Source organism: Rhipicephalus microplus, chromosome 3 (genome assembly GCF_043290135.1).
Source record: "Rhipicephalus microplus isolate Deutch F79 chromosome 3, USDA_Rmic, whole genome shotgun sequence".
Lineage (NCBI taxonomy): Eukaryota > Metazoa > Arthropoda > Arachnida > Ixodida > Ixodidae > Rhipicephalus > Rhipicephalus microplus.
The window spans coordinates 16,429,093-16,445,852 of NC_134702.1; the positions used below are offsets into that span (position 1 = coordinate 16,429,093).

Genomic DNA, 16,760 nt, shown 5'->3' on the forward strand with positions numbered 1-16,760 from the left:
ACCAGTGTTGCGCATGGGTGGCGTCACGAGTTGTACCGCGCTAACGCGGGTGGAGCAGTGAGCGCTGGAAGATAGCGATGGCTGGCGTAGGTCTTGGCATTTCTTCAGAGTGGACACGGGCGCTGGACCGCGGCCGGTGAGTGTATCGCCTTGATTACCACGGCCTTGTGATTGGCGAAGTGCACGCTGAGAGGCTTCGCTAACCCTTGCAACGCCACCAACGGCTGGGTTAGGGCTAACTGGTTCGGCAGATGTGTCGGTGCGTCGTCTTCCGGCGTCCTCTCCAGCGCAGATAAACGAGCCAAAAAGTGTTACCACTCAATGCGCGCTAGAGCGTTGCGTGTGGTTGAGAAGGTGAAGGGAGAGACAAGTGAAACGTACATACATGTTTCAAGGCGCGCGCTAGGCGCGCGTCAGATTTATTGCGCGTGAACCGACGAGTCGGAGGTGTAGCGAGAAGCGGTCGTGGTAGTGAAGCGAGTGGTGGAAGGGGCAGGTGTTGCAGGCAAACGAATGAGGCGGCAGCTGTGGGTGCTCTGGCAGGCGAAGGAGAGAGTGACGTCAGCGCGCACTGTGACGAGAGCGTGACGTGGACGTCCAGATGCTGCGTGACATACTTGGCAACGCTATAATACATGCGGCGAGGGAAATGCGTTGCGGTGCATTCGTACGGATGAACGGAGGGACAGCGTTACACTGGCTAGTCAAAGAGCTTCTTCGCATCTAAAAAAGCAAAACGCCTTAGGGGAGACCTCCGGAAATTTCGGCCGCGTGTGTTTCGTTAACGTGCACCTAAATCTAAGTTAACGGGCTTCGAGCATTTTCGCCTCCATGGAAATGCGGTCACTACGTCCAGATTTAATGATAAGGTAATAATTCCTTCGGAGGTTTTACATGCCAAAACCATGATAACATTGTGAGAGTCACCGTAGTGAGGGACTTCGGATTAATTTTGACCACCTGGCTATTCTTAATCCGCCTGTATAGTTAGCTTGTTGTAATTTACCAAGTTTATTGTAATTATCTATCGCAACAACGTTTAGCACTTACTTATTATTCATAAACGTGTGCTTCGTTTTGACGTTAGTAGAATTACGCTTACATATCTCGGTTGCGCAAATTAATTTCCTGACCCATGGATACCTTGAGCCTCATTTTCCGCATCAAGATGATACGTCGAGATGAATCCTTTTAAAATATTATAATAGTTATTACCTACTATTTTAGATTAGATAGTCAAAAGCTTGGTAGCACAAAGGTAGTAACGGGGCAATAAAGTTAGTAAAAGCTGCAGCTACTACCTATTTATTTCCAGTGACTAACTTTCTACCAACATACAGGTAGTAAAGACGTAGTAAAATGTTAATTATGGCAAGGTAGTAGGCGCTGCAGTTACTACTTATTCGCTTGCAGTTGCTACCTCTTTACTAACTTTTTTAAAAGTATGCGTACATTACAAGATGAGTTACGTAAATTTCCATTCAGATATCAGATAGGCAGATAATCTTTAGAAGAGTTACCTGCTACATGCGTTGCTCGGCATAGATATCATGTAAGGACGCCAATATATGCGCTTGCCGAGACACCTTTCACGGTCACTGTAGATATACGCATAATAAAACGAAACAAAGGTACACGCTTAGATATGATAGAGATCACTACCTGCTATGCCTTATCACCTCATAAATTCAGTGGCGTATCCAGTGGCGTAGATATCATACAGCTCACTACCTGCTATGCCGTATCACCTCGTAAATCCAGTGGCGTATAATCTCGTAAATGTATCAAGAAAATGCGCTGCTGTAAAAAGTTATGTGAGCTTCATTCGTGACTGCAGCTATTCGATATCAAAGGCGACGGCGATTCACCCTCTTCGTCTTCTTGCACGATCCTTGAGGCCTTCGGTTTTTCACTTCCGCGTTTGTTCATGTATATTTCTAGTCATCTTTATGCTTACTTACAATAACCATCACAAGTACATTTACAGTTTCCTTCACATTTTTAACAGCTTTTATAGACTTCTGAATTTTCTGTGTTCTGATGTTGTTTTATGGCGCATTTGTTCATCTGACCGTCCATGAATGCATCTGTCCGTCCATCTGTCCGTCCGGCCTTGAATCGATGCGTTTGTCCATCCGTCCGTTCATCCTCCACACCCGTCCATCTGTCTGCCCGCCCGTGCGTGCATGCGTGCGAGCGTGCGTCCGTTCGTCTGTCCATCCGTCCATCTGGTTGTACTTTGAATTTGTCGGCGACTTCAACATAGACATTATGGACCTTAAGACTTACCTTCGCCCACTCTTCATCATTCATTTCGTGGAGGTGGGTGAATTTTCAGTTTGTAAGCTGATTGATATGTGGGGTTTAACGTCCTAAGACCACCATATGATTGTGAGAGACGCCGTAGTGGAGGGCTCCGAAAATTTCTACCACCTGAGGTTTTTTAACTTGCACCCATATCTGAGCACACGGGCCTACAACATTTGTCAAGTGTTGACATTCTTGCTTCCGTTAAATTGAACTCACCGGATATTCTTCTACAGAATGATTCTGCGACATCAATCTCTCCACATTGTAGGTAAAGTGCCAGAGATGTAAATGGGTGTCACTCACCAAAGGTTGTGCTAAGACCCCGGACAGTTCTCCATATCAGCGATAAGGGCTTTCGCGGATCCAACGACTCGCAGAAGGATGCCCAACGTCGCCAAGCCAGTTTATTCATGTGCCGTTGTAATTTCTTTTGAGTGCGTCAAGCCAGCCTCAAATCATTCATGTACTTTGTCCGTCTGTACCTACGTTCCGCACGACGACGTATTGTGCGAAGTTTCTCAAGCTGGATGTCGAAATCAGTGCGCTTTTAACATGGTCAAAAGCGAATGCGTGGTATTTGCCGGGCATCCTTTATCGGAGGCCTCTGGGTTATAGGATGAGCCGCCACTACAACAGGCTTCACATAACACTTTGAATTTAGGCCAGTCGGTGTGTTTGAGGGCTCTGGGGGACTTGGAGCTGGGGAAGCCTTCTATCCTCATGTAAGTTGGAATATGGTCACTGCCCCACGTATCCTTATCCGAAAACCAGTGCACTTTTCTGCTAAATGAGTGAGAAACCAATATATGGTCCAGGCAGCTACTATAGGTTGATCTGCGTAAATGTGTAGGGCTTCCATTATTACAAACGCAACGTTCACACTCCGAGGCAAAGGACACCTAGTTTCTTCCTCTAGAGTGGGCCCTAGCGCTTCCCCATAGGAAATGGAATGGTGAACCTTAAAGTCACCAGTGATCACCCATGGGCATGGGTTTGGTGTCAGAATACCGCGTAAGCGCTCGCATTCGAGGTGGCTTGATGGAGATATGTAAGCTCCGAATTGTGAAAGTAACCTTATTCTTCTCCACAGTAAGGCACACATATTGATTCTCTTCGTCAGGCGAGACGGTGTGGTGAGCGTAAGTGAGGTCACGGTGCATGAATACAATAACCTTGCTGCAGTCTCCGTGAGTGGAGTACACAAAGCACTCATATCCTGACAGTTCGATTAAGCCAGACAGGTTGGGTTCGCAAAACACAATGATGGGAAAACGGTTGACAAATACAAACTGTCTAAAATCAGACATGCGTGACTTAAAACCTTTGGCGTTCCACTGAAAGGCAGATCCATTCTTGACTTCCAATCGAAACGATGGTGCCTCGCTGACCGTGGTTTTACTGTAGAGCTGCAAGCACCGGACTCGGGGTGTTCAGCACTTGCAGTGCGCTTTGCGCAGACTGAGTCTTCATATTTCTCAGTAGAACACGCACGGCGCTTATCAGCGACTGCAGCAAGCTTATCACTTGTCGATCTTCATTCGTCGCATCAGTGGTTCGAAGGGTCGTCGAGAGCGGCGGGATCTGATGCGACTCCGAATTATATGGGTTGACCTCGGGCAAGTGAGGGCCATGCACTCTTCGGAAAGTGCGACTGCTGTTCCTGTCTTCTTTTTCACAGTATCCGTTTTCATTGAGTTCGGTGTTCGTGGGACAGCCACTTTGATGGGGGACGGCATCTCTTTATCGGTAGAGCAGTCTTTCCATGATGGTCTTCGATCTCGACGTGGTCGTCGGTGAAGTGTTGCGGCAGCTTCCCTGTGCTTTGACTTGTCCCGCACCGTACGCTTGAGTACCGCGTGCTCGTTTCGCACCTGCGGGCAATCTTTGGATGAGGCTTCATCAGCACCGTGGAAGTTTGGACATCGTAACACGGTGGCACCGCAGGCGTGTTTTGGATGAGATTCAGCCCACTGCGGGCACGCAACTTTGTTCTCACAGACGCCTTTTACGTGTCCTATCTTGACACACTTGTAGCATTGCAGCGGCTTCGGCACGTATGGACGTACTGAGTGGCGAACGTGGCCAACTTTGACGTACGAGGGAAGGCTGTCTCTCTCGAACACGAGTCTCAAGCAACATGAGGTGCGAACGGTCTGGTTATGTGCCTGATATGGGTGCCTTCTGCAGCTGGATTTAATAATATTGACAGCGAATTAGCTGTTATGGAAAGATCCGCATGATAAATGACGCCTACAGTGTCGTTACAACCTGTAGCGACTATTGGCTGAACTTTCACGTTGCCCATTTTTGTTATGCGCCGAAGGCTTTGCAGCGCGCTACTGTGCATGACGTCTACGGCAAGGACATTCTTTCGTGCATTGATCCTCACGTTCTAGATCTCATTCGGCGCGGTTTCCTCGAGAAGCACAAAGAATACTTGCCTGTTGAGAAGCCGCAAGTTGGAAGCAGGGTCTTCAGGCATGAACAGCTTGGTGTGCGGCCAGCGCTGTGGTGCAGTCTTAACGGTGGAAACACTTGCCGACGATGCCGTTCGCAGCAGTCTTTGTTTTCCAGTTCGACTCGTGACGACCTTGAAGTCATCGTCGGATGACTCGAAAACATCCGAGTAAAAATCGGTTGCCTCGCTTTCCATGTCGCTCAGCGCGTTGCCACGTTTTTTGTATGGACGCGACGGTGGCACGTCAGGAACGTTGTCAGGTGTGTCCTGAAGCATCGCCGCAAAGGAGGGAGCGGCAGCTCCCATGATTTGCAGGAAAGCAAAATGAAAATACTCAGACACGGGTACAAGCGTTCTGTGCAAGAAACACTTCCAAAAAACAAAACAAAAAACAAACGGCACTGCCAAGAAAAGTATGGGGGAGGTTATTAATAGTAAATGTAATGTAAATGTGAAGAAAAAATAGTGTGCGATATCTTTACATGGGCCGGAACCGAACCAGCGACCTTTGAATAATACATCCTATATGCTCTACCAACTGAGCTAACCACGGCGGCTTCCCCGTCCACTTCATGGTGTATGTATGGGCACTTATACGTGCGAGCGTCAGTCAGCGTCGCCAGTCAGCGCCTGAGAGCTGCGCTCGAGAGAACGGACGCTCGTTTCATGATGAAGCAACGCCAACCGTGTTTGAAGTTTTGGCTATCCGCGCTTGGAGCGATCTAGCATTCGTTACATATTGCCACACACACAGCCAGCGCTCGCGTCGCGAACCACGCGAAACGCTGGCTGTGTTACAATACTAACCGTAGACGGCTAAATAGACAGCTAAATGGATGGCGGCCATCTTAAGTCCCATTCCAATTTTCACGTAGCCGGCAAAGTAGACAGCTCCGAGAAGACCACATCGTAGACAAATACGATGCAGGCTACTTTGATGTGTAAACAAGATGGCGGCTCAGCGAATCGCTCAGATAGATCAAATCTCGCCAGAATGGCCGTCTGCACACAAGCAGACGCTTTCCCAGACGCTCAATGTGAGTAAAGTTTATTTGCTTTTGATTTTAACACGAAATAAGCCAGAAATTACAACTGTTACTTTTGTTTCTTTCAGCTTTTTCTTTTCAACGCAAGGTGGCGCATCGTCGTGTAAAAGCTGTCTAAACGTGTTCCGATTCTCGGACAGCATGGACTCGGTGCGGTCTTCTAAGCTGTCTGCGTAGACTGTCTACGTGCTGTCTAAGAATTGGAACACAGCCTTTGACATCCCCGTTACGACTAGCGAAGCCGGCCGCTGTGCACGTGCCAGCCTTGCATGCGCACCGGCTACGACCGACGGGCCAGCGTGCGTGACGATGGATGGAGAAAGAGAAGTTGGGGGTCAGTGGTTCGTAACATCGGCAAACTGCCCTGGGTCTCTTTCATCCTCGTTCGCAATGTCCTCTTACACCGATGGCGACGCCACATAAAGCAAGAAGAGCTGCGCTTTAAAACGCGAAAAAAACACGTAAACACAAGACAACAGAAGGGTAACACAGGCGAATGAATGATCCACAGTTGGTACAGCCTTCACTTAACGAGGATCAGTCTTTGATGTACAGGGTATTTCAAGAAATGTGTCCAATGTCGTTTGAAAATCGGCAAAAGAATGCTACTTGCTCGCTGCCATGACAGTTGCTTTTCTGCAGCGTTAGGCATCTGAAGAGGCTTGAATACATCATTACGAGCTGTAATTAGGAAATTTAAATTAATTACCTTTTGAACTAGTGGAGTTAGGACGTGAAGTCAAAGAGACAATTGAAGTCATTCATGCGAGCAACCGATTGTCGCTTTGAGGTTTTGGAAAAGTGGCCTCTGGTAATAACTACGAAATAATGAATTTCTTCCCAATTCTGCGGCGAAACCAAAACCGAAACGCGAATGAGCGCACGTTTTATTTATTTATTTGATTTGCATACATAGACACACAAGGGCACAGGGGAAAGGGAGAGAGAGCAAGCTGGCAACTGCCACCTGGATGGGGCACAACGCCGGCTCACTTTTTCGGGAGGAGGGAAGAAATAGAGGAAACAAAGATTAGAAGGGAGAAAGAGGGAAAAAACTGAGGAAAGAAAAAAATGACGAAGACTTCGACGAGTATGAGTAAAAACATAAATAAAAATAATAGTAATAAAAAAGACCGTCTGAGAGAGCGTTGTTACATCAACCATCAAGCAACTTCTGACGTTGTGTGGGTGTGTGGGCTGCGCTCGCAAATACAGCACGCATGACGCACATACGCTAACGAATGGGGAAAAACTGCACTTTTGTAACCACTGTTTTGAACAGTGACGTCATTGTAGTCTTCTACTTGCTGCGCTCATCGGTCCTTTGGTTTCGGTTTCGCCGAAAAATTTAGGAGCATTTCATTATCTTGTAGTTATTTCTAGATGCCACTTTTTCAAAGTCTCAAAGTGGCAATGGGTTCTCGCATCAAGGACCTCAATTCTTACATTTGGCTCAACTGCCTACTTCCAGCAATTAAAAAGTAATTAATCCCACTGTCCTAATTGAGGTTCCAAATGATGTCTTCAACCCTCTCAGAGGGGCCCTGGAAAACTTTTTCGAGTAACCATAGAATTAATTCACTGGAAAAGCGTATTGCCTCATAAATTCAACGCCGCGAAAATGTTAAGAATCCGTCCAGTACGAGCGGAGTTACAAAGACTTGTCACACGCTGCAATTGCATTCCCTCTTCTCTCGTCCCGACGCAAGCGCTGGAAGCGAAGCAGGGAGGGATGGCAGGGGCAAGCAAACGACGTCATGCGCGCCTTGTGACCTTGAGCACTTTACTCTTTTTTAGGGGCGAAACTTCTTATAGCGGCACCCGTTCGTCCCCCGTAGTTTGTAACAAGTATAACATTTTGACCTCCAAGGTGGTGCCGGTGAGAGACTTCTTCTGTGCGCTGTTGAACAATAAAAAATAGTGCTCAATGTACATGTCAATGGCTGCTAATGGGGAATGAGAGACAGGAGCATTCGGCTTTTAGTTAACGCGCAGGCTGCGATCACCATTAGCAGCCATTGGCATGTACATTGAGCACTATTTGACAAGAAAAGGTTGCTACGTTATACTCGCTGGGTGTAACCTCCTTAGCTTTAGAAAGGTTTAGCGAGCGTTAGGGAGCCTACATGAACGGCCGTTTTTAGGGTGGAGACATCTTAATAAGTGCCTTCAAGAAACTCAGCCAAAACCAGCGGGCATCGGGGCACGCTGTTGCCAGCTTTCACCAAATTCAGCATAGTTTTCTGTGTGCCGCCATTTTGGAGCCAGCCGCCGCTCTCTCCAGCTACGCGAAGCACGGCGCAACAAAAAGGAGCCGACCGAGTGACAGCAGTGGTTCTCAGGGTCGTGTAAGCGACCCAGTTCTCAAAGTGAGCGCACGAAGAAATGCGCAGCCCACACACAAACACTTGCGACATAATACTGAGAAGTGTGGCAGCTTGGGCTAGTTGGTATGGCATGACGAGAGTTATAGCGCGAGAACAAAACGACGACACAGAGTGTCCTTCTTGTCTCTGTGTCGTCGTTTTGTTTTCGCGCTATAATACTGAGGTTACGCTGACACGAACGCAAGCGTGGCAACAGCTCAGACTAGCGAGCGCGTCTCCGTACGAACGCGCGGACGCGTCCCGTTTGTGGGCTTCCTACTCGCAATGCGTGGACGCAGCAACGACAACTTCGGTTATCTACTCATTCGCGAACACCGCGAAACACATATACGTGTGCAGAAGGAAAAAACAGTGAACGAAATACGCAGTACTCACAGAGCAAATACGAGACGCACTGGTGGGCTCCCAGCCGTCTCGCTTCACTTGAGCCAGCCATAGTTGTCGTCGGCCAGGGCTCACTGGGAAGCGGAGCATTCGCACCCCCTTTCTGTTGTGGTTAGTGCAGAGCGGTACGCAGCATCCAGGCATTCTAAGGCTTCACCGGCAGCGTTTAACACGCTATCGCAACGTTCGACGCCGTATTATTGAGAACTAAACGCAACCGGGCGTAGACGCAGTGCGGGCACCAAGATGGGGCGACAGCGCGGCGTTGCTGTCTGGCAACATTGTGTTTTGGCAGGCGGCGGTGCGTTGGCGGCATGTAGTGGGTCAAAGGCTGACATCACCCTAAAAACGGCCGTTCATGTAGGCTCCCTAGCGAGCGTTGAGCCGCAGTGCCATGAATACAATGAACTTGTATATACCATGAATGAACACGAGGTGGTTAAAGGTGGGAAGTAGATACGAAGCGCAAGCCGTAAGAAAGTAAAAGCCGAATTCTCCTGTCTCTCATTTCTCATTAGCAGCCATTGGCATGTACATTGAGCACTATCTGACTGAAAAGGTTTGCTACGTCATACTCGCTGGGCGTAACCTCCTTGGTTTTCGAAAGATTTAGCGAGCGTTCGGCCGCAGTGCCATGAATACAGTGAACTAGTATATACCATGAACTCGAGGTGGTTAAAGGTGGAAAGTGGACCCGAAGCGCAAGCCGTAAGAAAGTGTGCGTGTGCCACCTCTCGTTTAGTCCTTGGAATGTCCGCTGGATGGCGGTGTCTATATGGGCAATATATGATGAAAAGATGCGAGATGGTGGTACTTGGAGTGTTGAATAGATGGACGAACGGACACATAGACAGATGCATGGATGGACGCATGAACGGACGCAGGGGTGGCTGCATGGACGAACGCAGGGACGGACGCACGAACAGACGCACGCACGGACGGGCTGATGGACGCAGGGACGGTCACACTGACGGACGCATGGACGGACGGAAGCAAGAACGAATGGACGGACGAATTCTTCGCCCCACTCTCCATCATTCACTCCGTGGATATGCTGCCATTTTTTTTTTTTCGAATACGTGGATTTGTCAGTGCGATCGCGCACGCGCGCGTGGACAAGTGACGACCTCCCGCGGAAATCTCTGTAACAACCAAGCGCGCCACGTTCAAATCAGCCAATGGTTGATAGGTGGGCTTATTACGAGTGATTTTTTAGGCTTATTGCGTGATTTTTCGAGAGAAGAGTAATCAATTTTTAGCTGACTTTGATAATTTATTGTGAATTCCCGGCCGCGAACTGCACTATAATATTTGGCTCACGTGTTGTCGGGAGCCTCTACTACAGATCGGCAGCATTTTCTAACTATGCTCAAAAAGCGTTGCAGGGCTCCTTTAAGGTGCCTGCCGCTACAGAAAAACCAACTGTGAAGACAGCGAGCAAATAGAGTCTTTTGCTGATTTTTAAAAAAAATATTGGACACATTTCTTGAAACACCCTGTATGCTTTTTTTTTTTCTTCGCTACGCTGTCAACCACATGCATAATGCGCGAGTGAAAACACCACGATAGGTGTCCCCCGGTAATATCAACATCGTCTGGCGCCACTCTTGGCTGCCCCTGCAGACGGGGTAAAGTGGTAACGTCGTGAGTCATGTGGCGCGATTAGTCGCCCATCTGCACTTATATGTGGCGTAATAACACACAGACGCTATAAAACGTTGTTGTTTCGCAGTTGGCGCCGAGATAGGGAAGCGTGGTTTAGCCTGAGCGTGGTACAAGAACGCGGAAGGAAAACGTTGGATAAAAAAGGAGTTGTAAACGAGGAGAAGGAAGGCGCAACATCAATGTATTCCGAAATGTCTTGTTTTTCGAAGGCTTGTGTCGCAACATAGACACCACTGAAGTCGGCATCATGACATGGCTTGGCCAATAGATGTGGGAGGAGTTCACTTGCGAAGGTCGTTTATTGTCATTCCCGCAGTCACAGACGTAATAAAGCTTGCCTGTAGTTGGGTTTGCCGCAGCGAACTCACGCATGCTTATTGAATTGGCGAGAATTTCCCGCAGTCAAACAGGTGTCACCTTTTTTTTTCTTTTTTTTTCGTTGAGCCTTTTTTATTGCGCTCCGAACATTTTAATATTGACCTGTCACTTGGCACTACTGAAGATTTATCACCTACAAAAATTGCCTTGAGCTAGAAAAAAAAAATGACATACCGATGCAATTGTGTATCCTACATGCAACGTGGCTTCGGTTATTGTACGGTAGCTGAGAATCCGTGTATCCACAAATCTTACTATAAAACGCACACATGTATTACCAGTTAATCATATATTTATTATGAATGACAGCTTTTCGCAGAGGTGTTGTACCTAATGAAGTTCACTTTCTCTTTACATTATGATAACTTCGTCGTGTTCATCTTTTTTTGCTATTTAGAGCTCGGTCGCCCCAAACCTGTATAGTTTGTGACGCCGGATGCCTTTAGAATCACGGTACTTCTCAAGGACTTCCATCTGAAGGTATTGAAAGGTTGAAAGGTCTTCCCAGAGTCCTTGGTCTCTGTATTATATAACTTTCAACCTCGTATGGGCTTGAGTTGCGTGTTAGACCGAACCATTTTGGCTATGAAACTGGCTCACAGTCTAGACGTTCTTCAACAGTCTTCATGCCTACATAAATCTCCCAGGTGCCTCCAGTAAAGCCTGATGAATACTTATCGATTATGAGTTTTGCACAAGCCGACTTCACGTTAGTCATTCCATTTTCCTACACGCGAGTACTAACTGTGCGCGTTATGAGAAAGTACAAAGCATGGCTGAACATCGATTTAGGCCCCGCCGCGGTAATCTAGTGGCTAATGTACTCGGCTGCTGACCCGCAGGTCGCGGGATCGAATCCCGGCTGCGGCGGCTGCATTTCCGATAGAGGCGGAAATGCCGTAGGCCCGTGTGCTCAGATTTGTGTGCACGTTAAAGAACCCCAGGTGGTCGAACTTTCCGGAGCCCTCCACCACAGCGTCTCTCATAATCATATGGTGGTTTTGGGACGTTAAACCCCACATATCAATCAACATCGATTTAGTATACGTTTCTGGTTCAGACACTTAGCATGTATTCTTATCGGTAAATTTCGAAGCACGCGCGTTCATTTTTTTTGCATTACTAGTTCATTTTGCGTTCATTTTGTGTATCGCTAGTTCGCTGTGACGACTGTTATTCTCCTCGTAAGGAGTTGTCTGGGTTAATTGTTTAAACTTCAAGTTTCAATTTATTTCGCGCAAGAAGCTAGTTACACACGTTATTTCAACGTCGCAGATGTGAAATTCAACAATTCTATGTGTAATGACGTAATATTGTTTGGGTTTAACTTCCCATAATCACTGTATCATTATGAAAGATGCCGTAGTCGAGCACTTCGGAAGTCGTGCACCTAAATTAAGAACGCGGGCCTCTAGCATTTTCGCTTCCATCGAAAATGTGGCCGCCCTGGCCGGGATTAAATGGAATTTCGTCGATGCTGTCATTAAAAGGAATCCCATAAGCCACGTAAGCCTTTCACGTTTTAACCTTTCTGGTCACTGACCTGCCTCAGTGTGATTGCGTTTTAGCTGCGACACTAATCACAATGCATGCGGCGCGCAGAAAATAAACTGTCACTTTTTGTTCCCACTGTCGCTTGTTGCGGGGTGCCAAAAAGGCCGGAGATAATAACCCTTATCTCGCCAAGGCTGTTTTGGTGGCGGAAAATTTTTGGCGACGCAAGCGGCTCTAGCATGCGGGTCATAAAGCAGGTCATCGCATGCCCCAAGCTCTTGCTCTTTAGTACACCGCGTGCGTCGCTTTCTTTGCAGTAAACGCGCTGCTTTTGCACTGCGCTTTTCTTATCTCATCCCGCTGGCCCCCATATACGCTCGAGGCTAACTTCCGCTACCTGTGACACTTGTCGCGGGGTTCGTACAAAAGGAATACAGAGCGTATTGGTCTAGTAGCCTGGCGGCATGCTCTAGAGTGTACGAATTAATAGAGTGCTGGTTGAGGGTGAAGTGGTCGCAGAACCCGGTTCGGGACTACTCCGTCTACTATAGTTCTTGCACAGACTGGATGAACCAAATAAACGTTCCTCGCATTGTGTTTCACTCTTTACGTGTTTCCTCTATTTCAAAATTGAGTATACACGGACGCTAAACGCTAATTCCCGCTTTGCCTACGCCGTCGTTGTGATGTCTCGCTATAGGTACTCGACACTGGACCAGATGACGCGACGGAGCTCTTTTGGGGCCGCCTCAGCATTGTTGGTATTGACCGCCAGGGATACGATGAAAATAAAACTCTCGCTGAACACATTGACATGCTCAAGTGTCATGTCATTGCTCTTTTTGGCACGTGCTCAAAGAACGCTTCCTGGGTACTTCCATAATCACGCGTGACCCTCTTGTTGACCACTGAATAAAAAAAAATGTACCCTGGCAAGTCCGCTTTTCCTGCGTCTACTCGCTAGTAGGCGACGCAGGGGCGGGCCCGGTTTTGCGGTGTCTGTTCGCTAGGCTGTGTGCTTTGGTGCTACCATCGGTTCTTGCAAACTGCGTTGCCGGGTGCCTATTGACGGCACGTGTGCAGCTGGCGCGGAAGCTGTTGTAGAGGGCCTTCGTGCAGGCGAAGGCGTTTCGGTGAACGCACGGTGACTGCTTTACACTGTCAGCTTCGTGGTGACTGAAATGGCGTCCTGCTTTCCGACGTTCACACGAACGATATGCGCAAATGTATGTGTTCATGCTAAGCGACTGCTTTCCCCCTGAGTGCAACAGTCAGTAAAGGCCGGACTGACATTACTTAAAGGGCCCCTAAACATCCTCCAGAAAAATCACAGCATATCCCCTAGGTGAATGATGACGATCGAGTGGGGCGAAGCGGACGACGGACGGACGGACGCACGGAAGCATGCATGGACTGACGGATGCTTCGCTCCACTCATCGTCATTCACTTTGTGGATATGCTGTGACAGCGTTTTTATGCAGTGCAATGCAACTTCCAATGCAATGCAACTGTCTACTACGACTATGACCACGACACGAGACATACGACCCATGGCGTAAGGAGCTTCGCCCCTGAAATGCCAAAAAACAAGCAAGTTATCACCTCTTGGCATTCGCCGTCCTTGCGGTGCGATTCCTTACGTCAGTAGTCTGCTCGTGAGACATCAGGATCAAATAAGCTCACGACTGGTCGATAAACTGAAGATATATGTTGCGCGTTGTCACTTGCCCTGTTATTCCGTGTAGTCGCATGCCCGTTCTCCAATGAATCACATCGCTAACGGGTGCGATAAACAAATTTCACTTCGTTTTCTGCGTTTGCGACAGCGCAAGCGGAGGTATCAGCGTGTAGCCGACAAGCGCGAAATCTTGACTGGCCTGACGCCGAGTGCCGACATTTCACGGGCTTCATGAAAAAAAAAGGGGGGGGGGGGCATGAGGAAATGGCGGCTCGTAGGAAGGGCAGTGAAGACGAGAAAGAAACTACTCTCTCGTTTTTAAACTCCGTACGATTCAGGGGCCGTTCAATTCAGTGAGTGCCTTAATAACGTCGATGGTTTTCCGCCAGCCTCATCTCGTGCACCTAGGAAGGGCAGTGAAGACGAGAAAGAAACTACTCTCTCGTTTTTAAACTCCGTACGATTCAGGGGCCGTTCAATTCAGTGAGTGCCTTAATAACGTCGATGGTTTTCCGCCAGCCTCATCTCGTGCACCTAGGAAGGGCAGTGAAGACGAGAAATAAACTACTCTCTCGTTTTTGAACTCCGTATGATTCAGGGGCCGTTCAATTCAGTGAGTGCCTTAATAACGTCGATGGTTTTCCGCCAGCCTCATCTCGTGCACCTAGGAAGGGCAGTGAATACGAGAAAGAAACTACTCTCTCGTTTTTGAACTCTGTATGATTCAGGGGCCGTTCAATTCAGTGAGTGCCTTAATAACGTCGATGGTTTTCCGCCAGCCTCATCTCGTGCACCTAGGAAGGGCAGTGAAGACGAGAAAGAAACTATTCTCTCGCCTTTGAACTCCGCATGATTCAGGGGCCGTTCAAGTCAGTGAGTGCCTTAATAACGTCGATGGTTTTCCGCCAGCCTCATCTCGTGCACCATCGATATGCGATGCCACTAACGATACTTCGCATCATTCGAGATTCCTCGCAGTTGCCAAGGAGGTTGCCGTTCCTTGTGGCAAGCAGCGCCGTCCTTGTGTACGCTGTCACACCCATACGATGTACCCCGTGCATATATATAAGACTTTTATAGGAGTTCGAGAAGCACGTGGAACCTTGCTATAGCTGTCAATGTTTGATCCCCTATCAACGTGCTCGATATCACATTGCTGCTTCTCACTATCGAGTAAAGCAGGTAAAATGCAACTACTTCCCTTCAAAAAAGAAAAAGAAAGGTTCAGGCATTTGCACTAACGAAGCGCTCCCGCTTGACTAAACTAAATCAATTGATTGATAGATGAAGTTTAACGTCCCAAAACCATTATATGATTGTGAGAGATGCCGTAATGGACGGCTTGACTAAATAAATCGATGAAAAAAAATGCCGTAGGTATAGTAGTTGACTATATTGTTTGAAATGCAGGAATCAAGATGTGCCTACGTGGTCTGTCTCATGTCTACGTTCTGGATGACGAACGCGGTTCCGCTGCCTGTCACAGCCTTGCTTCCCGTGGTCCTATTTCCGCTGTTGGGCGTACTACCGACGGACGAAGCCTGCTACCCTTACCTTCAGGTCAGTGCTCCGTTTATATGGGAGTCCTACGGGTGCCCAACAGCAGGCGATCTGCGTCCATTGATGTCCTTTGTGAACGGGAACACGCGAGCCCATGACCTACGCTCTGCAGCGGCTCCCTACAGCACCGCCAACCGATAGCTAACGAAAGCACGTTCACTTTTGGCGTCATCGCCAGTCGCAGGACCTAAGCAGGACCGGTGTGGGAGTGCAATCTAGCTTCGGCTAAAGTGGACATACTTTTTTCAGTTGTCGGTTGATGGCGCTAGGCAGCCGCCGCAGAGCGCAGGCCACGTGCTCGAGTGTTCCTTTTCTTAAAGACGGCAGTGTACACCGCTGGAAACAAGTGGTTTGCCTTGTTTTCTGGGATTGGAAGCTGAGTTGAAGGGAATGACAACAGCGTCACAGTTTATTACGTCACGACTTTGTGCTAGATGCTCTGACTTAAAAATGGAACTTATGAGTAACGCAATGTCGGTCGTTTAAAAATCAATTACACTAGAACATGAGGAACCAAAAAAAAAGTTTCTCTGCATCGTTCTCTCCTTTGATAGCTTATCTACTTATTCTATAGGATGCAACGTCACGTTTCAAAGATTTCGGTCGAGCGTTGGTCTATTGTTTGAATTCGAAAATTCTTCTTTGGCTCGCGCATCATGCATACGTGCTTGTTTTTCCCGCGTAGCAGATGTCTGCCCTTGGAAAATTGTGCAGCTATATGCGCGTTCCAGCGATTCGTTTAATGCGCAACATATATACAATCGAGAAATGCACACGGTTTCATATAGCAAATAATATCTGCTGTCTCACACTCAAGGCGCCACGTTTCGAACATTAATGCAACAAACCTCATGGCGTGCTTTTCTCCAGGAAACAAACATGCTGTTTATCGGTAGCCTAATCATGGCGATGGCTATCGAACATTGCAACGTCCACAAGAGGATAGCTCTAAGGGTAATGCTCTGCGTTGGAACAAATCCTAGATGGTAAGTACATATGTTTATAAGTCAATCAATTCATATTACAAATTGTCCTTGTAGTTCAAGACGGCATAAAAGTTCATAGCACAGTTCCTCACAGTAAGAATAAATTACAGAGAACGGCAACTGTTTTCACTTGCAATATCTGAAATCATTTGAAAAGCAGATCTTGTTCAGCGTTCTCAAACTAAACAGTGTGATTTAACACGTAGAGCAAATGGTATCAGCAAGGCAAATGGCTCATACTTGACCCTGCTACCTTGGCCATGTGTCTATAGAAGAAACATACGGAATCTAAAATAAATTACGGTGAGTCTAAACTGGCGCTGTTGGGTTGGTGGAAGGAGAATTAAATGTTCCTCTTATTCCCATTTATTAAATTTGGTGTCGATGACTCACGGGGAAACATGATATATCTG

General features: G+C 47.7%; 1 protein-coding gene across 1 annotated transcript in view; it reads left to right on the forward strand.

The window, feature by feature from the left end:
• Nucleotides 1-16,760, forward strand: part of LOC119163757 (uncharacterized) — a 105,291-nt gene that overhangs the window by 5,044 nt on the left and 83,487 nt on the right. The window contains exons 2-3 of the mRNA XM_037415827.2: nucleotides 15,212-15,361; nucleotides 16,232-16,347. Of these exons, the coding sequence (XP_037271724.2) occupies nucleotides 15,212-15,361; nucleotides 16,232-16,347 (266 nt within the window). The remainder of the gene's footprint in view (nucleotides 1-15,211; nucleotides 15,362-16,231; nucleotides 16,348-16,760) is intronic.